The 25,622-nt window shown below is 33.1% G+C and overlaps 3 protein-coding genes, 1 long non-coding RNA gene and 1 pseudogene across 4 annotated transcripts; 1 reads left to right on the plus strand and 4 right to left on the minus strand.

Moving 5' to 3' along the window:
* Nucleotides 1-2,082: 2,082 nt before the first annotated feature.
* LOC120176496 (carboxy-terminal domain RNA polymerase II polypeptide A small phosphatase 1-like) lies at nucleotides 2,083-4,393 on the minus strand. Its single transcript, XM_039182927.1, has 6 exons — nucleotides 3,985-4,393; nucleotides 3,453-3,581; nucleotides 3,244-3,364; nucleotides 3,075-3,156; nucleotides 2,653-2,806; nucleotides 2,083-2,544 (listed from the first exon to the last, which is right to left on the minus strand). Exons 1-6 carry the CDS (start codon nucleotides 4,279-4,281, stop codon nucleotides 2,410-2,412), a joined length of 918 nt encoding a protein of 305 aa, XP_039038858.1. The 5' UTR covers nucleotides 4,282-4,393; the 3' UTR covers nucleotides 2,083-2,409.
* Nucleotides 4,394-4,910: 517 nt separating this feature from the next.
* Nucleotides 4,911-15,689, minus strand: LOC120176670. Its single transcript, XR_005521343.1, has 3 exons — nucleotides 15,615-15,689; nucleotides 7,880-7,890; nucleotides 4,911-4,920 (listed from the first exon to the last, which is right to left on the minus strand). It is a non-coding gene; the product is annotated as an uncharacterized LOC120176670 (long non-coding RNA).
* On the minus strand, nucleotides 8,786-12,192 carry LOC120176667 (probable serine/threonine-protein kinase dyrk1). Its single transcript, XM_039183050.1, has 7 exons — nucleotides 11,739-12,192; nucleotides 10,505-11,348; nucleotides 10,107-10,386; nucleotides 9,882-9,989; nucleotides 9,455-9,733; nucleotides 9,208-9,351; nucleotides 8,786-9,114 (listed from the first exon to the last, which is right to left on the minus strand). The coding sequence occupies exons 1-7, from the start codon at nucleotides 12,031-12,033 to the stop codon at nucleotides 8,941-8,943; spliced, it is 2,124 nt and encodes a 707-aa protein (XP_039038981.1). The 5' UTR covers nucleotides 12,034-12,192; the 3' UTR covers nucleotides 8,786-8,940.
* On the plus strand, nucleotides 15,638-18,213 carry LOC120176669 (PHD finger protein ALFIN-LIKE 2-like). Its single transcript, XM_039183051.1, has 5 exons — nucleotides 15,638-15,868; nucleotides 15,974-16,006; nucleotides 16,454-16,676; nucleotides 17,613-17,733; nucleotides 17,835-18,213. The coding sequence occupies exons 1-5, from the start codon at nucleotides 15,781-15,783 to the stop codon at nucleotides 18,081-18,083; spliced, it is 714 nt and encodes a 237-aa protein (XP_039038982.1). The 5' UTR covers nucleotides 15,638-15,780; the 3' UTR covers nucleotides 18,084-18,213.
* A 3,877-nt stretch (nucleotides 18,214-22,090) lies between these two features.
* On the minus strand, nucleotides 22,091-24,645 carry LOC120176668 (annotated as a pseudogene).
* Between the last annotated feature and the right edge of the window lie 977 nt (nucleotides 24,646-25,622).

The raw sequence follows: 25,622 nt of genomic DNA on the forward strand, positions 1-25,622 counted from the left end.
AACATAGACCATTTGACTTTTAATAAATTCCAGAACGACACTAAATTTTGTAAACATTCTGATTTAGTTCCTTAAAATTGAGATATTACACATTGATTTTTGGCGACGGGAGAGTGTAGTAATTGGTGGTAAGGGTTTGCCAACTAAAATGGTGGTCGGTGGTCATTGATTCAACAACGATAATGGGTGAAATTATGGATTTAGTATTTAGGGTTTTAAGTTTTGGAGAAATTTAGGATTTTTGAAAATTTTAGGCTTTTTTGAAAAATTATTATTTCTAAGAATATATTTGTATATTATATTTGTAAGAATGTAATTAAAATTTTGAGTTAGTTGAGTGGCTAAGCATCATCCTTTGTTTCCAAAGGTCTAAAGTTCAATTCCCACTAAACTCAAATTTTAACAAAATATCTTTAAGTAAAACAACGTCGTTTTGGCTTTTTTAAGGCATCAAAACAGTCATGCCAAAAAGACATCATTTTGGTGAGACATCTACGTCAGCAATGTCATGGTGCGGATCTACCATATCATCGTGTCGCTAAATCATTAAAGGTAGAGTGGTATAATTGCACTTAAAAATAAACGTCAGTGCTAAAATTAACAAAATTGAAACACTGGTAGTATAAACGAGTCAGCGCTTAAAGGTTGATGATATTTGAAGTAATTTACCCTATATTTAAAGGAGCAACAAGTTGTTACAAATCAAAGAGTCAAAATAAATTCAATTTTAGATTCCCATGCTATATAAATGTGCTAGTCAACATTAACTATGTTCCCACTATCAAATTTTGCATGTACAAACTCTCTAATAGAGAAAATAAACTTCTCTTTATTCTTAACAATATTGCTACAATTTCCGTATGGGCAGTATATACTATAAAGAATAAATTTTAAATTCATTTTATTCCAAATGATCAAAATGCCCTTTTAATCCTCCATTACTACAATTTAATCTAAACTACTATTTCCAAATCATTATCATCTTTTATCAATTAATCAAATAGATTCTCAAATTTTAAAACATTTCAATAAAGTCCTTAATTAAATATTTGGGGCATTACAACAACGCTCCCAAACATAGAGGGGAAAATAAATACAATAATCACCAAAAACTCATACAAAAGCAAAAATATTAAATCTAAAGATACAAAAAAAAACTGAAACATTTCCTTGAGAATAACGACTAACATCAAAAGAACTCAGTAACCTTCAACAGAACTCCTATTCTATGTTGAATGAGACGCTTACGAAGTGATAAAAGAGCGGTGAGTGAACCAAACTATTTGACAGGCTGCAATTAAAATCGGCAAACAACTTTTTATCAAAGAAGATATCTGATAATACTTGACCACCGAAAAACCAATCAGAAAAATAAATGTCGTGAGGGTTTTTGTACAAACACCAAAACGACCACAAAGGTATTCGAAAAATGTACCAAAAATCATAAGGATCATGCCATAAGAGCAGAGAAAACGTGTGCCATAAGAGCATAGAAAAGTGTCAGTAGAACAGAGATTCTTATTCAAAATTGAAAAAAAAAATCAAGAAAAAAAAGGAAAACAAATGATACAATATAAAAAACAAGATAATTGATAATCATCGACGGTCAACACCCAACATAAAGATTGATATCACCGCCTGCTAAACAAAAATCAAAGAGAGAGAAACACGATAGGAGAATATTGAGAGAAAACTTGGGTAAAAAAATTAGGGTTATATTTTAGGTATAAAACAATAAAAATGAATATTAATAACATATAAATAAAATATACACAAATATTTAGGTATTTTCTAAAAAGATATACAAAATCAAAATAAACTAATTAATAGACAACTCATAAACAAACTTATAAATCACTTCATACGTGAACATAAAGGAAAAGGGCATACATTTATTCAAACTAATCTGTTTAATAAAGCAATATAACATTTTTTTCAAAATTACGAATTTATGAACAATTCATCGAACGTTCAATTCATTTATAGTTTTACCTGAAATGAGACAAGCTGAAAAGATTGGATGACAAATTCGAAATGATCCGAACTCAAAATTATTCAAACTCGAAACAACCAAGTCCAAGATTGAGAAGGTAAGCTAGAAATAATAATTGATTGAGAAGAAAATTTACAAAATTCCGAAAGCTATATAAACATCCAACAGGATTGCAAGCCTATAAACAGAGTTACACTATGAATCGAGAATTTTTGTGTGGATCTGAATACATAAATGACTCACCTAATACAATACGAGATAGCATCCGATTAATCTGTTTGCAAGATTCCGGTGGCTTTCATCAGCGTGTCCGGAATGCGGATGATACCTATAAATTTATGATGCCTTGGACAAAAATCGGTAACGGAAAGGAAGTACGCGGAAGAACCGACAGCCTTGCATATGTGATCTTCCTCCTACACTGACCAACCAGAAGCAGGGATACCCTGCTTTCGAAACCATTCGGGCATGCGGAACCTGTCGTAAAGAAACAATCTCACGTCTTTCTGCAGAGAAAGGTGCTTCAGAAGTGGAAGGAGGACATCCAGAAGCTTTTCAACATAAAAAACAAGACGTAAACATCGTGAACGAACAGACACGCTATAACAAATCAATATTCAATGAGGATAACGAGTTTAGGATGATGCGGATCCTGCTACCTGTGTATCACGCGGCTGCCTTGCAGAAAATGGAATGCATGGAATCCCATTTAAGGGTTGCAACAAGAAACTGAAAGGATTGTTGTCTACAATAACAGTTCGGTATAAGTTCTTCGATAGGCACGAGAGGTCTTTCACATGCTCCCGATACTCGCTGTTGTGTTAGAAGGTAAACGGCAAATAAATCACCAAGAAGTTGATTTCTTACACATACAACACAGAGGAAGCACAAGATTGCCCTAAAACTAATTCCTAGTTGCGTTCCATGTATACAAATGTTAACTCAAACAGGCAATAAGAAAAAAAGAACCAGAAGTATAATTTCCTAGACAAAGTACCAAAGGATTTCATTATTATCCATCAACACATCCGAGAGAATGAAGGCCGGAAGATTATAGGAGCGTAGAGGAAGAAGTACTTACGTGCAAATTGTAGAGGGCCTATAAAGTCGAAGACTAAATCTATTTTCTTTATCAATTCTGTCTACAAGTGGTCTAGCATAGCCTGTGGGCAGCCATTAACAAAATTCATGAGAAAATGAATGAAGTGATTTGATAAAAACAAAACAATGTCTAATAGTTGAGCAAAAACCTTCAAGGCCAGCAGTAAACAGCACAAGTTCAGCAAATTCACTTAGTTGATTCAAGAATTCCTGCAACCCCGGGCGCTCAAACACGGTAACGTAACTGATCTTAGGTTTCCCTTCGAATTCCTTCAAAGATCAAAGTACCCAAATGACAAAGCTCTTACATAAACATCACATCATTTAAAATAGAGAAATGGATTGTTCATGTGCAAACCTTGTCTGAAGATACACATTCCAGTTCAAACCACTTCAATCCGGCATCCGTTGCTCGACTACGGAGGGCCGGTGGAAGGCTAGACGTCTCGTACGCGCACACGAGAGTTTCGTCCAGGTCGAGAACTACCTGCAAAAGCAGTGATCAAGCCTAGAACATCGATAGTACACACTATCTTTTGTTTTACAGTTTCACAAGGTTGGAACATCTTACCTTGAAAGTAACCAAACTCAGCATCTTTATTGCTTCTTAATAGAACTTTCCACACCCAAAAATTTTAGGCACAATAGAAAGTTTAATAAATTGGAAACCTGCACCTGATATGATTCCTTCTGTTACCGACTTTACATGTTGAATCCCCAATAGTGATTGATTACGAATCAAAAACTTGAATTTAAAGAACTGATTTGTTCCTTTTAGCTTATGATTTTAATTTGAAATTTTTAAAAAACTGACGAGATTGCAATTTGATTGCTTAATTTAAAGAACATAGAATCTACAACGAGTAAAAAATGAGAAAAAAAATTCCTACCGTGAGTTTTTCGATGCGGGCATCGCCGGCAGGAGCAGGAGAGTCCAAAACGGCAGAGGTCTCGACCGTAGCGGGGGACTCGATCTCGATCGAGTCAACGGCCGGCAAGCGCTTAAAACGGTGCGTAGTAGTCGGAGTCTCCGTCGTCGCCGACGAGGAAGAGAGCAGAGGATGTTGTCCGACGGCTCTGATGATCTGAGCAAAGATCTGAACGAAAAAAGCGAGCCAATTCAAAAGCGCTCTCCATACTTGCATCGACCGAGGCGTATACACATCGGCCCGAGTCAACTCAGCCATTTCGGGGAAGAAAAGGCACGAACTATTCTACGCGGAGAGGAAGGGGAGGGAGGCTTATTGTGCGCAGGGATTGCTAAAGTGCGCGCAGTTAACCGGAACCGGTTCGTTAAATACGGTTAGGACATGAAAAAAGCTGGAGCATTTTCTTTTATCAGAGTGTGGTGGTGATTCGAGATAGTCTAGAGAAAGTGACGTTGTTTCCCACGCGCTGAGATAAGCGAGTGACGAGCTCTTTCATTTCTATTCTTATAGTATATAATTTGGGGCAAATAATTTTAAGGACTAATTATTAATTTCATCTCTATATTTTATAATAATTGAAAGATTAGTCTCTATTATTTTAATTTATCAAAATGAACCTCGTATTCTTTCCAAAAAATAACAAGTTAATTAAGTTATTCATACAATAGGCTACTAACTTGAATTATTGATTTTTGTAAATCCAATGCATAAAAATGATTGTGATGCCAATTTAAATTATGGTACATTACGGTATGTGACGTGTGTTGTAGACTCTTTTATTATTTATATTTATATTACTTATGAAGATGTAACTTTTAAATTCATATATACAACTATAAATTTTAATTATAAAATAAAGAATATATTTACTTTTAAGGTGAGTTCAACTTTGGATATCTAGGATTGTGGTTGATTTATATTCATATTATTCTGAATTTAGATATTCATTAAAATCATATTTTGATGATGTATATTGACACCACCGTTGCTTTCAAGCACTGACTCGACGACATAATACAAACGGATAATCTATCCACAAAATACAACCCAAACGATTCTTGAACTAAATTTTAACATACCCCAATCAACATTTTAACTTAAGCTCATACGGACGTCAAAATTTTTAATGGAAAATGATAAGTTTGGAACATATGAATAGTTGGATAATCATTTTGAAACTTTTAATAGTCAGATGACTCAAAAAAGCATTGCCCCATAGTTGAGGTACTGTTTTGTAACTTTTAATAGTCAGGGGACTATTTCTATACTTTATCCTTCTAATGAAAATGCTTCACGCGCTGATAGTGAGAGTGAAAAATGGAATCTAGCATCAGCCGACGAGAAGAGACAACTTTGGGTTGTTTATGACACATTGTGCTAAGAATTCCATGTCAGGAACGAATCTATTGTGTTTAAAGCTACGATCCGATATCATTATAAATAAATAAATTATATTTAAATTATGATTCAATTAATTTAGAGTAAACTAAGCCGATAATCTCTTATGTTTTCAGTCTGATCTACTCTGGTCACCGAAAAAAATTAAGGGGGAAATTGTCAATGTTGACATCAGTCCATCTAATTTTAGTCCCTAACGTTATTTGTTCGATTTCAACCCTTCAATCATGTTAGAGACTTCAACAAAAGGGACATAAAATAAAAGGAGATTAAACAAAATTAATAGCATAAGAACTAAAATAGAACATATCGATAACATAAGGTATCATTTCCCCTTAATTTTTTTCGGTTACCAAATTCGATCAAACTAATAACAAAATGGACTATCGACATAGTTTACCCATTAATTTATTAACATACTATCATTATTATATATATTTTTATCTTAGGGCGGATGATGTTTATTTTTTATTGTCGATAATAACATTTATTTGTATTAATTATTTTAAATTATTTGATTAAATTTTTAAATAATTTTATCATTTAATGTTTGAACAATATGCATGAATCGAGTAGCCTTCGTGATAAAAGAATTGTTGTTATTCTTTGATGACCCGGATTTGAGCACCATAGATATCAGGGGTGTGAGCCTTTAATGTCGAAAGATTGAGAGTTATTTTTAAACAAATATTGTCTTTTACTTACCCAAATTAATCAAAAAATATTTGAACTAATATATATGATTTTTTAAAATTAATGCTTAGATTATGATGATTTTGCAAGAGCCTCTCTTTGGACTTGAACAAGAATTCAATGGAAAATCATTGTTGCAATGGCTTTGTTCTTTTATAATATCAATAATATTAAGGGTAAAGTATATAAATAGTCCCCTAACTATAGGATATTGTTTTATTAAGTTCTTTGACTATTAAAATTTACAAAATGGTCCTTCAATTATAAGGAGTTACTTTATTGAGCCCCTTGACTACTAAAATTTATAAAATACTCACTCGACTATTGTTCCAAACACGTCCTTTTTCGTCAAAATATTGACGACAGTCTAAACTGTACGTTAACCTGCTAAATGAGATATGATAAAATATGATCTCATAATCTCAAACGACTATCATGTGCCAGTCTACATGATAACGTCCAACTTAGATGACCATAAACTTTTAACAGAAAATGACGAGTTTGAAATATAATGAATAGGTGAGTGGTCATTTTGTAACATTTAGTAGTCAAGAGACTCAACAAAACAATATATTATAGTCATGAGATCATTTGTATACTATACCCCAATATTAATAAATAATTAATTTTTTTATTGAACTAGTTCATGAACTTCTATCTTTTATTTGACAATGCTTGTATGGAGCAAACTGGAATGGGAGGGTCGCATTCGCCTCTGCAATACATGATCTGGATTAGTCGGTCAATAGATCGGATATCAATGATTAATTCAAAAAAAATGTTTGCTTGTATGATTTTATTTTCCAAATTTAATATTAGTTGATAGTTATAGTTGTCATAAGAAGCCTACGTGATGCTTTGCTTAAACTAAAAGACAAATTGGATGATGTATTTCTTATTATATTTTTGGGATAATTGCAACAATCTTTAAAATTTGACAACTTTTTTCAATTTAATCCATGGAAATTTTCGACCTATAATAATCTCGAAATTTGAATCTTTCTAATGATCATATAATATAAGATTTTGTCACCTCATCATACAATATTTTAATATTTTTAGATGATAAGGTGGTACAATCTTGGTATAACATATTAATAAAATAAGGTTTAATTACAAAATAAGTGTCCAAACTTTTTTCTATTCATCTAGGTGCCTAACATTACAACTTACAAACATTATCGCTTTAAGTGCTCGGGCTGTAACTGTCGTTAAAGAACACATATCGCCTTTATAAAATTTTAATAAATTATTATATTGTATTTATAAAAAAACCTTATTTATCTAAAATTACAAAAAGAACCAAATCCCTAAAAAACTATAACCCTAAACCCCAAATCTCCAAATCCCAACCACGACCGATGTTGCTAATGCCGTTGATGCCATTGATGTCGCTCCCTTTTTGGCCAACATCATCCTTGTCGTCACTCACGTTGTCGGGTCGCGCAAATGTCACGATTATTTTCCCAAATGTCACATCATTTATCGATATAAATCGCGCCATCGATGATTGTTCATTGCATGGGTGGACATTGGGTGGAGGGCCTGGAGGCGCGGTCGGAGGTAGGTTCAGTCGACGGTAAAGGGTGACAATGACGTGGGTATAGGGATTAGGTTTAGGGTTTTCAAAGTTTGGGATATTTTTTAAGTTTTTTCAAAAATTTTGGATTTTTTAAATATAATTTTAATTTTTTATTTTAAATAAAATTTTCAAAATTACATGAACGCAACGTGTCCTTTAAAGATAGAATTTAACTACCGTTACGGTCTGAAAACCTAAAATGGTAAAATGGTAACGTTTGTAGCTTTAGACACCTAAATGAATTGAAACAAAGTTTAGGCATCTATTTGAGAAAAGCGGTATAGTTGGAACACTTATTTTATAATTAAAAATTGAAGTTCAAAGGTTAAGTTGAATAAATTGACAAATTGTATATATCATTCAGTGAGGGACAAAATTATAAATACTTATAAATTAATTTAATAATCAATTATACAAATAGGTAGTGATCTCCAAGAAATAAGTTAACAATGGAGTGAGATACACTACCGCATCTAGCACTGAACTTATTATTTTATAGTTCGACATGACATGACAGATATGTAGTGATCTCCAAGAAATAAGTTAACAATGGAGTGAGATACACTTCCACATCTAGTATTGAACTTATTATTTTATAGTTCGACATGACGGATATTGAGTTAATCTAGTTTATATCGTATTATTTCGATTCTAACAAACAACGGATCTGTTGGATCCGTTGTTACTTGATGAACAAGGTAGTAATGTACCTATGGTGTTTGCAAATTTTGCAGGCAAGTTAAAACATAGTGTTAGAATTCAATGATGAAGGAGAAACCTAAAAACAGATCGAATTAATCTAGTTTATATCGTATTAGATCCTTCGGTTCCATTGTTGTTACTTGATGAACAAGGTAACATTGCAACTCTGGTATTTGCAGGCAAGTTAAAACATAGTACTAGAATTCAATGATGGAGAAATTAAAAACAGATGAAGTTCTGAGGAACATAAACAGTAATCCGAGCAAGTATCGATTCGAATGCAGACGAAACTTAAAACGATCTATATATGTATGTATCTACGTGTGTGTGATCGCGCAAGCATATACAGTTATTGGCATTAAGAGATTCAATCAATGAATTAAAAGAATGTTAATAAATATGAAGTGTGATCCACTTTTTTTGCTATACATAAAACCAAAATCGATATCGGAAATATGCTCGACTCATAAGATATTGCTTGATGAGTGTGTAATATACTCACAGAAAGCGTCGTTCCTCCGGCGATTCGGTTGAGTTCCAGTTTAGTACGAGTAGGAAAGCCATGGGTGTTGTAATGCCTCCCTTGCAGTTGGGCGCCTTTCAGGGTTCATCTGAAGCAAGTGTCTAACGAAATCGACGAACAGCACATCAGATACTTGAAGATGCTGCTCCAACGAAGACTCCTCGGAAATGATGTATTCGAGTTGGTCCGTCTCCTGGATAGGAAAAGAAACTGTATGAGTTCATCGTATTAAATCGAAACAGATTGAAGTTGTACTTCTATTGCTGAAAGGAAACGGCGAACAGACCTCATTTATGTGGTACTGATCGTATTCTTTTGTGAAATACTTGTATGTCTCTTGCCCGTTCTCCAACATCTCCGTATCGAAAGGACCGAGCATTCCAACCATTCGGGCGAGGATCATCACGACTGCATCATTTGGGAACAACACCTATAAAAAGACATAGGTACTTAAAATGAGTAACGGTTCAAATCGTTTCCGAGGAACGGTTGTTTCAAATGATTGGTAGCAAGCATCGAAATTAAAGACATACATCCCCTGAACATAGCTCGGCAAGGATACACCCGAGAGACCAGAGGTCAATCTTCTGGTCATATGGCAGGCCAAGGATGACTTCCGGGGCTCTATAGGAGCGAGATTGAACATACACACACAGATTGTCGGTCCGGAAACAACTGCTTCCGAGATCGATAATCTTTATCTCACATTTCCTATAACTTTTGATAAGAATATTCTCCGGCTTTAGATCGCAATGAATAATTCCCAACTCATGCAAGTAATCGAGTGCCTCCAAACACTGACTAGCTATAATCTGTACGAGAGAATATCAACAGCAAATTATTCGAGTTTAACTTAAAGTGCTATCCTCTTATACTTCATAAACATTTAGGTAACTGAAATCGAGAGAAACGAAGAACTAAAAGAAGAGTGCAGGCAAGCCGGTAGCCGTTCGAACGAACCTGCAACCTGCCGAGTGTAAAATAAGCTTCCCCACCCGATTCTTGATTGAATTTTTGAAATTCATACAAGTTTGCTCGAAGCAGTTCACAGACAATAAACAGGTGCTCCTGGACCGATTTCGCACGAGTGATAAAACCAATCATTAGCATTAATAAGCACTTACGGAATGGTTCTGCAAGAAACTCAGAATGAGAGGGGTGGCAATAGCCGTTTAACTAACGTACCCGGTGATAGAAATAATCATAGAGACGCAAAATATGGCACTTATCTCCGGGATCGTGCTTATTAACAAGCTTTAGAAGCTTAATCTCATCCAAACTCTGGTCCAAAAAATCTTTGTCGTTTTTAATGATCTTCAGGCAAACATCGATCCCCATGAGAAGATCATGGGCTTGAACAACCTTACTAAAAGCAGCCGAACCTAGGTATTCCGTTACATAATATCTTCCGGCGATGACACTATTTAGCACAATAAGCAGGTCCTTGTTTTCTTCAAATCCAGTCCTGCACATGGCATAATGTACAAGTTTTACGGACTAAGCGATACACATCAACCTACAGCACATGCCTTGAAATATCTATATATTCAAACTCTGTAGCAGATTAAGGGTGTAAAGCTAACCTGTTTTTCCTGTGAATGATTCGCAAATCGAATACTTCGTATTCATCCTCATTAGAGTACATTTGAAGTTCATTTGTAGCGTCACCCTCTTCATTTGCAGTAGCCTCAAGTTCACCGAGTTCTCCATCTTCAAATTCATTACCGTCGATTGTCTCGGTTAATAATTTATTCTCGGAAATCTTGTTCACCAAGGCAGAATCACCTCCAAACCCATCAATCAAGTCATTTGAACCCCTTCTGGCCGAGTAAAAATTCTTTTTTGATTTATGTTCAGAAGCTCCATTATGATCCACATCGATGTCTCCAGCAACCTTTACTCGAAAATCATCAAAATCTGTTCCTTTAGAGCCTATATACCCGAAGTTCAGCGGTTTTTCATCATAAAGACCCGGTCCCTCGGAATTATAAGCACGGTTCTTCAACTCAGGTACAATGTCGCCTTCAAGCCCATTACATTTATCAAAATGATAACAATCCATAATTCGAGCCTCGTCTTCCCCATTTGTGCTGGCCATATTAAAAAGGCAAGGCTTGTCCAAGTAATCAACGCCATCTTCTGTTCGAGATCCATCGGATTTGTCATATGAAATCAGCTTATTATCACGATGCATCTCTGTCTCCGACGTTGTGACAAACTTGTCCTGACTCGGGAAACCATAGAAATCCGACCCAGCGAAGCAGGGAGTCAAGAAGTGGTCTTCATCTTTGTCCTCATGCCAAAACAAGTCATTCTGCATTTCGAAATCCGGATACTCGCGTGCCGTCCCGAACTGAGATAAGCTATCTGAAGAAGTATCGGAATCAGCCTGAGATGCAGAATGAAGTCCATATGGATTCACAAAGTCTGCAAACATGACGTCCATATGGATTAACTAACATTCACCTCCTATCAGCCACCTAGATATCAAAAATAGAACCGAACAAATGGCAGTGAAAATCCTATGTTACTCGGATTCGGATGTGAGTGTCGGATTTAATGTATTTCTTTTGATGATATAATTTTGTATTAATATACTTGGTACTTACTAAAGGTTTGTACCGTAACGTAAAATCCTTCGTTCGTCCGTCCTCGTGTCGAATATATTCGGACATCTATGTCTGAATATGTGTAGCATAATCGATATCGAGATCAGAATATTATATTGGTTCTAAAGATCTATTAAAACTAGGACAGTAACTAAACTTACTATAAACATGAACTTGAGATGAATAGATGAGTTAATTTTCTTCTTACGTGAAGAGCAAACATCACTAGAAGAAGACCTCAAGCTGACGAATTCATCGCCATTGGAGCCGGACCCATCGCTGGAATTCACTTGCTCGTCCTCCTCCGATCTCTGGACTGTCGCCGGAATCCTCACCGGCGGCAGCATCGGGAACAAGAACTTCTCGAAATCAAAAGCACACACCTTTTCTTCTTCTTCTTCGTTTTCCTCCATCAAGTCTTGTTCTAGAGCTTTCACGGCTTCTTTCAAGCCATTTTCCCTCAAGAACTGGATCACGGCTTCAACTTCGAAGCTCGCCTCCATGAAAACAGAAATACCAAGGAAAAGAATTAGCAATCCTCTCTCTCTCTCTCTCTCTCTCTCTCAAGTGTTTTTCGTGTTTTAGGTGTCGTAAGTGTGGAAATTAAGTGATTTTTGAGAGTCAATTCTGGAAAACGACATGAACAGAATACCATGTTTAAGCTTCTGCGTGTTTTTTCTTTATCTTTTGGGTGTTTTTCTTCGTTGTGAAACCAACTTTGAAAAGAGGTAGAAGCTGACAGGGTTTAACTGTGGTTTTCAATTTTGTTTATTTTCATCAATATTTTCTCTTTTTAATTAATTTAATTATATATTTTAATATATATACTACTTAATAGAATTTTTTCTTCAACAAACTGTTTTAATATAATGTATTTTAATAATTAATTTTGTATTTAGTTTTATAATTTATTTAAATTAATTTGAAATAATTTTTTTATTGGAAAAGACAAAATAAGTATATTGAATATATAAATTACTGTTTTTTAAGAAAAAAAAATCAATGTTTGAATTTTGAATTTGTCAATTTTCAACATGGAAAAGAATGCTTCCAAAGAAAGGAAAGGAGGGATTTACCCCTTTTTTATAGAAAATTTCAGGAGCATTTATTTTTTTTCTAATTTTGATTTATATTCTTAGGACAAATTAATTTATTGATGGCCAAAAAATTAAATTTGAAAGAATTTAAATATTCTTTTCCTAAACTATAACTATCATTTTAAATTAGTCTTCAAATTTTTAAACATTTTAATTCCATCACCAAATTATGATCTTCATTTTAAATTGGTCCTTAAACTTTTGAAAATTCCAATTTCATCCCAAACTATGTGCATATATTAATTGCATCCCTTTTTAATAAAATCGTTAAACCAAATTATATCATTATATCTTTGAAAAAAACAAATTTTAGGTTAAACTATGGTTGAAACTAATTACACACTTGGATGAATTTGGGATAAAATTGGATTTAAAAAGTTAATGGACTAATTTAGAAAGAAGCTCATAGTTTAGGGATGAAATTATAATTTTCAAAAGTGTAAGGCCTAATTTAGAATGTGAGTCATAGTTTAAGGATGAAACTGGGATATTCAAAAGTTTAAAGACCAATTTAAAATAAAAGCTATAGTTTAGAGACATGTAATGAAATTAACTTTAAATTCAATGGATAAATTTTTATTTTAAATCAAATTTAAATTCAAAAAATAAAATTTAATCAAATTCGATCATAAATTACAAAGTATTATCTGTTATGAGTACTCTCAATCATTTGAAAATAAACGCTCAATTACCCTTGCATTCGCTGATGCTTGAATCCGTGATCTTAAGAAATAACAACGATTCATTTAACCACTGAAATAATTTGGTTCGTAAAACTGGAAAATGAATTTTAAATCAATTTTTATGTATTACATTTATACCCTAATAATTGATTACTTGGTGTGGGGGACCGTAGGTTATTTATTTTTATTGGTGCAACCTACTTTTCATGGGGCCATGGCATTATAGCAAAATTAAATAAATAATAAATAAAAATCAAGTTCATGATATAATGAAATTATCTTCTTTCCCCATGAATAGTGTGACCATTAAAACAAAAGTGTGTAATCCCCTTTATATTTATTGCCACCTTTCAATTTTCCCTTTTATATATATTTTTATTTTGAAATGCTAAATATGATTTTAAAAATGTCCACACCGGAAACATGCATCGAATATCAACTATTAAATTATCTGATGGCATGAAACGCTAGATTTTTAAATAACATTACAGAATTAAAGTCTAATATTAAGAATGAAATAAATCGAATTAAGAAGATTATCTCTGCAATAATCATGCGGATGTATCAATCAATAAATCATAACCATAATTATACCAAAAGAATATGCTTTGGATAATTGAGTTTGAAAATTTATGTGACTAAATTAGACGATGACCAAAGTTTAATACTATAGTAGGTGAGTTGGTCAATATAGGACAATATGGTTGGCCAAAAATCCAACTCATCAATGTCCATCTAAACCAATACTAGCTAGCTAAGAGGTAGGTCTCTAAAACTTCAATGGATAAAGATCTAGTTTTGTAATAATGTGACATCAAAGCTAGGGTTTAGCTTAAATTATTCATTTTTGCGTCCTTTAGAAGGTGGGTTTCAATAAATTTGGGTTCTAACATTAGAATGAGTTAATTTCATCACACGTATTTAAATTATAATCCACGTCCATCCCTAAACTTTTGAACATATTAATTCCATCCTAAAACTACGAGACACGTTCTGAATTGATCTCTAAACTTTTGAACATTTCAAATTCATTTCCAAACCACGACCCTCGTTGTAAATTAATCCCCAGCTGTTGAACGTTCCAATAATGTCTCCCAAAATCATTAAAAAGTTTGGGATGAAATTGCAACATTCAAACTTTTTTGGACATGTATTATGATCTTGTCCATTTTTTTCTAATTTAAAATTTAGTTTTTATATAATATTTTATGTCGATGGGACAATTTCTTAATTAAAATAAAAAAGTCTATGAACTTTGAGATGTTAAATTCTAATCTCTTCATGTTTCAATTTAATTCAATATATACTATTTATTAGTTCTTTCAATAGGAAAGGATGTGTATAAGTCAGGTCAAGTTTTTGGTTGATTCGAATCTAATTTAAGTATTATGATTTTTCGTCATCCGATCTAATTTGGGTTTAGGAAGGTTCTATTCGACTCGAAATTCATCAAATTTTTAAGATAAAAACTTGTATTTGACCTGATCTGACCCAACTTTATATATATATATATATATCAGGATAAAAATTAGTACCCGAATTAAAAAATATAAAGAGAGATGTTATTTTAATTATCTCTTAATATATAAAGAATAATTATACTATTATTTTGGTTGTCGAATAATGAGTTTTTTTACCATAAACTCAAATTCAATCCGACTTTTTTTCTTGAGAAAAACTTGATCCAATCTCAACCCAAATTCAAATTAAAATAAAAAATCTACAAAATCGAATGAGATCAGAACTCATCCAATCTAGACCCCATATCCCCAAAGCTTCAAGGACTTTTTTCGTAAAAAGTGAAAATCGTTTGGGTTGCTTATGGATTATTATTTGGATTAAAACTACCCATATAATTGTTGTCCGCTTAAATACCTAAACAATGCCTTATCTTTTGGGTTGGGCCTAATCTCGATGTTAAAAACTTAATGCGTTTAGTACTTAAATTATCAATTTTTGTCTGCTTAAATACTTAAACTTTTAATTTTTTCAAAATTCAATATTAAATTTTGAAGGGTGCTGAAATGAAACAAAAACAAAAGTTTTTAACGTCAGGTACTAAAATAAAAAAAATAAACTTTAAATATAATTTAAAAAATTAAAAATTTAGATACTAAAAAGATCAAAACTAATAATTTAGGTACTCTAAATATTAGAAAAAAGTCATGTTCGAAATACCCCAAACAAGGCCTTATCATTTTGGGTTGGGCCTAATCCAAACACGGCTTCAGCATGTTCCATGAAATCTGCTAAAAAAAACCGATCTTTCGTCATGTTCTTTATTTTGCTGCCAACCGAACTGACAAATCTCCCTATTCCTTCTTTCTCTCCTCTCTTGTCTGTTTCCGTACACCTGAGCTTCGAAAACTCTTCCTTTTTTCTTTCCCCTTAGTTAAATTATTTTTTTGTGTGTCTCTGAATCGAATCATCGATTGAAAAATATTACAATTTGAAATTATTAGAGCGAAAAATGGCTACTTCTAGTCCTCGCACCGTTGAAGAGATCTTCAAAGACTATAACGCTCGACGCTCCGCTATCGTTCGTGCTCTCACACTCGGTAAATTTCCCCTCTTTCTGTAAACCCTAATTTCATTCATTCAATTTGTTATTTTGTTTAATATTTGAGTTTCTTTTTTTATGTTTTGGTTTGGTTTTGGATCAGATGTAGACGATTTCTACTCGCAATGTGATCCAGGTCAGTTTCCGTCTTATTCAGTTGTTTTTTACTGTTTGGTTACTGGGAAAGTTGACGAGAAACTTAAGATGGACGTTCTGTTTCTTCCGATGCGTTTAATTTGATGCGAGCTAATTAGTCTCTAGGTGATCGTATCGAGCCGGTTCGATTTTGCTTAGAATGTTTTCCCTTTTAATTGTTTTAAGGTTTCTACTTCCTTATGGTCTGATGGAATTTCAAATGTTTTAAGGTCTCTAGGTGATCGAAAGAGCCGGTTCGACTTGGGCATTGTGTCTTTTTGTTATAGAGCTTTGGTTTGTTGTTCTTTGGTGTGGATTCGTTCACGCAACTACCGTTTAAGTACATCTGATTAGAGATGGAACGGTTTTTTGTATGCAAATATCGAATCGAGTTGAGCATTTCGTAGAAATTAATGGCTTTGATTCCAGTTATTTTGCTGTTCCTCAGATAAGGAGAATTTGTGTTTGTATGGATACCCAAACGAGGCATGGGAGGTAGCTTTACCGGCAGAGGAAGTCCCATCAGAGCTCCCCGAGCCAGCTTTGGGTATTAATTTTGCAAGAGACGGGATGAATCGTGAGGATTGGCTTTCACTGGTTGCTGTGCATAGTGATTGTTGGTTGCTCTCTGTGGCATTCTATTTCGGTGCTCGCCTTAATTGCAATGAGAGGTGCGTTGTTCTGGAATATGTCCTCTTTGGAGTTGCGACATTTGTTTCTCTGCTCTTTATCCTACATTGTGCTTATGATCTGTGCTTTTGCCTCTTGCTCTAAAAATTAGTTTCGGTATACGAATTCTTTGGCTCGACATAAACGAGAAATGAGAAAGGGGTCTTCCTCTTACTCTTAATAACTTTTGCCAGTTCTTTTTACTCCAATCTGGAGCTTTCCGTTAAATCAGAAGGTGTAAATCGGGAGATCTATACCTTCTATCCTCCATCTCATGTATCCTTTTAAGTAGAGGCCACTTTCTCCGTTGTCTAGGACGTTTGCATCCTGGGTTAAGGGGTTCTAGTTCGAACGTCATTTCCAAACCAATCTGTGAACTAAGATGCTTAGCATTTAAATGATTGGTTTATTTACTTAACATTCACTTTAGCATTATCGGAGTTTGTACCTATACTTTTTTCGATTTGTGTTTTCTTTGTTTGATGTTTCGTTTCATGATAGTAGGTAGGTATAGATCTAGTTCTTCGCTACCAAATATAACGATCCTTTCAAGAATCGATAGTGGGACTAAGCAAACCTAGCAAACAAAACAACCCCCTTCAAACTGAGCAAACTAAGCTATCATGTTGCCCCCAAAATGTTTTCGTAAATACACAGCTGGCAACCCCCACCCTTTTCCTCTTTCGGTTTTCGTTAATATGTTAATCTTATCTCTACTCGGTTAATTACTGCCGGCTCTGCCTGTTGCATTAGATCTGATTATGTTGCTTCTTTTGATATGCCTTTTCGAATGTTATTTGATAAAATCGCATGGGACCAAGCACTGGCTATTGCATTCTTAAGTCCTATGATATCAACCTTCTGCGCTCTATTTATCGCTTCTGGCTCGTATTCTTATAGAACTATTGATGATGAGTTTCGCTCCCTTCACTCAACAGGAAGCGCTTATTTAGCATGATGAACGATCTTCCCACCGTCTTTGAAGTTGTAGGTGGACGGAAGCCTGTGAAAGAGAAGCCCGCACCGGAGAGTGGAAGCAAATCACGGAACAGCACAAAGGTGGATTTTCTTATCCCTCTATCCATGACAACGATGATGAAAGCAATTCAAACTGTTAACACGATCGATTGATTTTGTTTCGTCTTTTTTCTTCCTTTCAGAGGTCGATCGATGGACAACCAAGAAGCAATCCTAAGTTAGCAGACGAAAGTAATGAGGACGGGGAAGAAGAGCAGGGTGATACCTTTTGTGGGAGCTGTGGCGGAGGTTACAATTCGGACGAGTTTTGGATCGGTTGCGACAACTGCGAACGGTGGTACCACGGAAAGTGCGTGAGGATAACACCGGCCAAGGCTGAAATGATTAAGGTTTACAAATGTCCGTCGTGCCAAAAGAAGGCCAGGCAGTAGCAGCCGATGTTTGCTGGTAAAATCTTCAGGTTGTTTACAAATGTCCTCATAACTCCTTGTCTTCCACTTCTTCAAGTTTTGGAATCGTGTGGATGGATATTGAGGATGATGCATAAATCATTAATGGTTTGTAGGGTTGAACAAAACTCAATTCGATTATAAAATCGAGTTATTCAGGTCAACTCGAATTTTTTGTTTGGATTTCAAGTTCGAGTCTAGTTTGAATTTGTTTTAAGTATACTTTTTTTAATCAAATTTGAATTACATGTTGGTTAACTACCTTATAATATGTGTAACTTTAACTTCTCTTTTGATAATAAATTAATACTATTTATTTTTTACAATTTAGTCCCTTAATTTTTTATTTTATTCAAGTTGATCTTTCATCTTCAACTCTTTCCAAGATAAATTCTATCAATGCTTCGATTCTTTTATATTTTCATCAATAATATGTCCTCGAAACTTCTTTCTTCAATAACAACATTATAAATATTAATTTTAAGTGGTTTTGATTTAGTAAATAAGATTACAAATTTTATCTACACGTGAAAAATAAGAAAAAAAATTTGGTTGTCCTCTCGGTTAAAAGGTTTTGTCTTGATTAATCTGGACTAACTTGCTTCACACACCTGGTTTTGGCGGGTGAGTCTTACAACGAAGATTTTTTACGTACATAAGGACTGGACTTCAAGACATTGCTTAAGCGATACGAAATTGTTTACTATTTGAATCAACTCCCGTTAATACACACTTGAAAAAGAATGTATATATATAGAGTTGTTTAAACTAGAATCATTTAGTATCACAGCTTGTTTGAGCTGTGGTTGAACGATCTGATGTCAGCAATGATGTAATAATTTAGTACATGAATTTGTCCACGTGGCTTTTAAAAAAATATTAGAAAAAATCATGTTTGAGCACGTGGGAATTGACTAGGGGAGATTGAATGTGGTGTGTGACTGTAAAAACTTGTCGAGGGCCATAGATTTCTCATCATTTGGACACTGAAAGCTCTCTCTTTTCCATCCACTTTCCCTTTATATCTTTATCTTCTATTCTTCTCTTTATCACTTCTCTCGCAATGGAATTCTTTGATTGAGCCTCCAACATGTAAAAACCTTTTGGGTAAATAACGCAAATGGTCCCCTGATTATAAGATATTATTTTATTAAGTTTTATGACTATTAAAAATTAGTAGCCCGATTATATATTATACTACAAACCCGTCATTTTAGATAAAAATTGACGATATTCTTAGTTGAACAATAACTTCTTGAATATGATACGATAAAGATTGATCCTAAAATCTCAAACGACTATCACATCGTAATCATCATGTTAACGTTCAACTTAAACAACCATTAATTGTTTAACGGAAAAGGACGAGTCTAGAACATAATGAATACTCGGGTGATTGTTTTGTAACTTTTAATAGTTGATGGACTCAACAAAGCAACACTCTATAATCAAATGATCATTTTGTAATTTTTAATAATCGAGAGACTTAATAAAGCATTACTCTATAGTTAGGGGATCATTTGCTTAAACTTTTTTTAATCAAATATATAAGAGTTGTACTTTTTTATCAATTAAATTATGGTTTTGGTCCTTTCGTTATTATCGATTTCGATATATAGTTCTTTTTTTCCTACTATTATTATTCAGAGATTTATCTACTTAATAATACAATTTAAGTCCATTCAATTTGAAATTCGAGGTTTAAAATTCAGTTTAGAGTTAGTCAAGTTTAATTTGTGTGTTCAGAAGATAGATTCTTTTGTCTATTCAATTATGGTTGATTAAATTTGATAGCTTAATGGATGTTTAATGTTTAATTTTCGTGATTAACTTGATATAGACCTTTGGAGATCCACACACCAAAAGGTAGCTATTGAGGTGGGAGAGTCTAGCTTCATACAAATTTCTTATCTTTTATATGGGGACCAAGTCCCATATCTAGGATGGATACGGGACTCAAACTCGACGGGTTCTGACTTAGCTCGATTTGATTAGGTTAGATTAAAAAAAAGTTTAGGTTCGGGTCGGGTTTTCTTTTAAAAAAATGTTCGGGTTGGCTTCAAGTTTAGGATGAAAAATTCTCGACCCGACTAAAAAATAATATAAATTTAACTTATATATTTAAAGATAATTACAAAAATAATCATCTAGATATTATTTTTTGAAATTATATTTTTATTGAATTTTTTATATATATCTTTATTTTGGGTTGGTTTAGATTGTGTTCGAATTTTATCTCAAAAAATCGAAATAAGTTCAAGTCGATGAAGTCACCCCTAAACTCAGGTCGGGTCAAATTTCGGATGGAGGGTTTATATTTTTTGGTCGGATCGGAATCTACCCATGCCCATCCCTACCCACACCATAAAATATAACAATCCACTATGTTTAAAATATAATGTTAATATTTTGTTTTGAAATAGTATTTTTAAATTATCAAAACATAACGTGTCTCACTTAACGAAATATTTTAACAGTCGTTACGATTGAAGAATTTAAAGTAATAATGTTTATAATGTTAGGCATATGAAAGAATTGAAAAAATGTTTGGACACCTATTTAAAAAAAAGTATAGTTTAGACAATTATTTTCTAATTAAGCTTTATATTACGATCTAGTCTTATAATTTGTAATCCACACATAATATAACTTTAAATTTAATTATCTATGATTGAGCTCAATTTTAATTTGGGTAAATAATGCATTTAGTATCTAAACTATCAGTTTTGGTTCATTTTAGTACCTAAATTTTTAATTTTTTCAAAATCATACCTAATGTTTAGTTTTCGTTTCATTTTAGTACCCTGTCGTTAAAAACTTAACGTGTTTAGTACCTAAACTATCAGTTTTGGTCCGTTTTAGTACTTTTAACTTTCCTTTTTTCCCCCAAAATTTAACGTTACATTTTGAACGGATTATTAAAATGAAACAAAAACTGAATTTTATGTATGATTTCGAAAAAAATTAAAAATTTACATACTAAAAAGGACAAACTGATAGTTTAAGCACTAAACACAAAATTTACCCTTTTAATTTTTTAGTAATCAAGCCAAATTAGACTTAAGAACTATATAAGCAAAGTAAAAGAATAATCTAATTTAAATAAAATAAATTGATTTTTAATTATAAATATATTTCAATTTAATAAAAAAATCGACATTAGTGGGATACGAAAGTGAACTAAAAAGTATCTATATATTTTGATGTCCAAGGTTTCAAATGGACTGATCCCATGCGGATGTAATCATATAATGCACTTTATATGATCCTAAATATTGATATATCATTATATTCTAATTAATATATTCATTTAGATAAATGATGGGTTCCTTTGTTCCTTTATACAGTGGATTGTACTCTCGATCATCAGATAATGAATGTTTATACACTTATGTTTAACGTTTGATTTGTGTTATGATTCCGTCTTTTTTTATTATTAATCTGGTGTAAGTATAAGGTAGTACATGTTTAAAGATAACTCTCGACCATTTGACATTGAACGCTCACACCCTGACATTCTCGATGCTCGAACCTAAGAGAATAACAACAATTTCTTATCTATGAGGTCGGTTGTTTCGTGCTTTGATTGCGTGTTTGAATGTATATGTTTGGTCGGTTTTTATTTTATTTTTGTAGGCCTAATTATCTTTTAAAACGTGCAATTTCTTTTTATGGGTAAGTGGCGCAAGTGGTGGGACAATGTTTAGTCAATTCCAAAGTTTCCAATCAATTATACAAAGGGCCCTTAAGAATATAGTTCACAACACTACACTTAAAAATTAATAATTTCTATTTAATTTTCTTTTTCCTATTGGTCCAACCTAATTTTAATTTGCAAAAAAAATACAATTTTTTTAATAATTCTCATACTTGGAAGGAAACAATAGGAAAAAAAACCGGTTTAACCGATTGAGTTGATTAATGTTAAGAATACTAGGTTATAGTTAACGGTCCTCGGCTCTTTTATCTGAACCGATCGGTTCGATCGGTAACGTAAAATCGGATTTGCAATAGTAACGATAGTGTCAATCACATGTACATCTTATAGACTTGAGAGATTCGACTTGGGATTTACCTTTCGGACCCTTTAATCTGATGAAGAGCCGGTATTCATCGAATGTCATTGGTGGATAGAGGGCCGGTTTTTCTTCAGAAACCAATTCTTCGACCGGTTTAATTGGTATATCACTCTTGGGGTTGTAGAAGAATGCCAATGATACCCTTTCCATCCCTGAATTCACTATCACCCTATGCTCTACACTCTTGTAATTTGCATTGCTCAGCACCTGAAATAAAAATAAATTATTAAACAATAATAAATAAATAAACAAATATATTTCGATATATTTGATATTATTCAGAATTTAATAATATGACATTTTATTAGCATATCACATGGTTGGAAAAATATATTATGAATTATTATAGCATATAATGAGATAAAAGAACTTCATAAGTGAAGTTGTATTACTTGTATTTTTATGGGTAAAATACAAGTTTAGTATCCAAACTACTAATTTTGGTCCGTTTTAGTACCTAAACTTTAACTTTTTTTAAAACCATACCTAAACTTCAGTTTTTGTTTCATATTAGTATCCCCATTCAAAATTTAATGTTAATTTTTGGATTTTTTTTTTAAAGTTTAGGTACTAAAATGGATCAAAACTGATAGTTTAAGTACTAAACTTTTTTAACGTTAATAAAGATATTTTTTTTATCTTTGAATTTGATTATTTTTTTATTTGAAGGTGTCAAAATTTATTTTAAAAAAGATTAATTAAACTCTTATTTTCTTGCACTCAATTAATTCATGTATCCTCAAATTTCATCTATTCGTCCTTTGAGTAAAGCTGACCATTAAATTTAAGTTTTTTTTAAAATTAATGGATGACACTTTATTGTCAAATATTATTTTTTAAAAATTCTATTAATTTTTAATAAATTTTTAGACTTTTTGACTTTAGGGTATTTTTAATAAATTTTCTTTAAATTTGCTTTTTTATTTCATGTAGTAAAATCGTAGCGTATTACATAACAATAATACCTCAGAAAAACAAGTTTACTAGTAATGTGGAGAATACAATTAAGGGACAAATTTTTAAAAAAAGATAAGTTTAGGGGCTAAATTTATTCTATCCCAAATTGGGAAAACAAACAAATTTGGGACGTGCTACGTTTTAACACACGTGGAACATGCAAGTGAAGTCTGAATATACTAGAATGTTCAAAGCTGTGTCATTCCCACAAAACATTGTAGCCTTCAAAATTCATCATGTCTATCCACTTTGTCTTTTTTTTCCTTAAAAAAATACCCCAAATATTTAAATGATTTTTTATTAAAAATATTTGAATGATTAAATATATACTTTCACTTAATCAAACATAAAGCAATCATGTGGCACGTTTTTTTTTTAAAATAAATTTGATTTAATTCGAATAATTTAAAAAGAAAAAAATCTAAAGGAATTTCACCTGAACTTGATCCCCGATGTTTACAATGAACGCATGTGGAGTAGGCTTGACGGTGATCCACCGGTCGTCTTTTCGGACCTGAAGTCCGGGCACTTGATGGTCCGGTAAGAGTATCGTCAAGCCGCCGGGATCCGAGTGCGACGACAACCCGAGCGTAAGGTCGGGTTGTGGACACTTTGGATAAAAGTTAACCCTTAGACATGCCCCTAAGTTGTCCCCTCCAAATGCATTTTGAAGTTGGTCCTCCTTTAAACCGAGGTTTAGAGACAAAACCTTCATTATTCTCCACCCAACTTCACCAACGCCTTCCCATATTCATCAATTATTTCCCTACATTCACCGAAAACGATCAAGATCGTATTCGTACACTCGAATTTGGATTAACTCGACTCGAATTCGATTAATTGTTGTAAGTAAAAGAACATGCATGACAACATAATGTAAATAAAAAGTTCGATTGATATCATTATCGGTTTACCTGCACGAGTCCGGAGAACCGGGCCATTTGTTGTAGTCTTTTAGGGTTAAGGGAAGATAGTGAAGATAATAGTAATCACTCCAATCAAGATTGGCGCCTTTCTCGATCCCTAACCTGCTGCCATAACCTTCGTAAGTCTTTGGTGAGTTAGAATAGCCTTGCTTGATCTCCATAGGCAAATGGAAGAAGCTCCGCCACGTTTCTCGAGCCCGGTCCATTAAACCGGGGCTGACTCCGTGGTTCACGACTTGGAAAAAACCCCACACCCGGCACGCCGAAGAAATCCGGTCCATCGTCGTTGGTGAAAGATCGATTTTGTCATCGGATAAACCGTGTGAGATCGATTAGAGGAATGTTGATGTCGTCGCAGTCTTCGGACTGATTTATGACGGGCCTATCCGAAAGTGGCTTCACGTATCGATCCGGGATCATCGGGATGCCACTTTCGGACAAGGACTGAACCCGGATTATCGGTTCGGGCCACTCTTGTAAACCGCTCATCATGCAAGAAAATAAAAGATTTGATGATGATCAACAAATAAATCAAAACGAGAGAAAGGAGTTTTTTTTTTTGTGAAACTTGTAAATTGAAGAGTTCTATTTGGGTGTTGGAGGGTAACCATGGCAGTACCTCTGTACCTGTGAGGTGTACTAAAATAGGCATGAATCACAACGTGAAATAAATGGGAATTTGTTTTTATTTTGGTAATATTTTCCATTAAAAAAAACAGATGATTTGCGGTTGTGGGGAAGGTTGAAAAAATGGATTTTTTTTCATTTTTTATTAAGTGATTAAAGAGAATTTGATATTTTCTCACTTTAAGACTAAGTAAATTACACATTTTTTTAATTTAAATACTTTTTAAGGTGTTAATATTGAAAATATATAAGTTAAATTTGAACTTATTTTTTTATAAATACTTACTAAGCCCCTTCTAGTTTACGATAATTTAGGAGTTAGTGATTCAAATTTAGTCAAAACTGAACATGAAATGAAAGAATAATTAAAAAAAATCAAGAATTAAATTATAAAACAAATTAAATTCGGTTTTTTAAATTAGTAATCTGAACTCGATTCCAACTTAAAAACTCAAATTAAAATTTGCTTTTATTTGAATGACTCAAAATTTAAAAAAAAATATTTTTTTAAATCGAATTGAGTTCTACTCACATGTATCTTCTTCCTCGAAGTTCCACCTTGGTCTCATATATGCTTTGAGGAAGACATTATTAATAATACTGACAATTACAAACCCTGAACACAAACTATAAAACATACACAAAAGATAATAAAAAGTAGGTAAAGGGATACAAGAGGTTTATGTTTTTTTTTTGAGAGAAAAAAACTAATATAACACTTTTATTATTTTTCTCTCAACGTGATCCTCTAACTTAGAAAATAAATTTAGTGTAATTTTTTTGACTAATATTTTTTTATCTTTTGATCGTTACAATATTGATGTGACATTTCATGTTGTTAACCTAGCGCTTCGTAGTATTGACGTGTCAGTCCATCTGTCATGTATGAGTTATCAATTTAACATATCTATCATGTTATCTGTTACGTTATC

The sequence above is a fragment of the Hibiscus syriacus genome, unplaced genomic scaffold (assembly GCF_006381635.1).
Source record: "Hibiscus syriacus cultivar Baekdansim isolate YM2019G1 unplaced genomic scaffold, ASM638163v2 tig00112249_pilon, whole genome shotgun sequence".
Taxonomy (NCBI): domain Eukaryota; kingdom Viridiplantae; phylum Streptophyta; class Magnoliopsida; order Malvales; family Malvaceae; genus Hibiscus; species Hibiscus syriacus.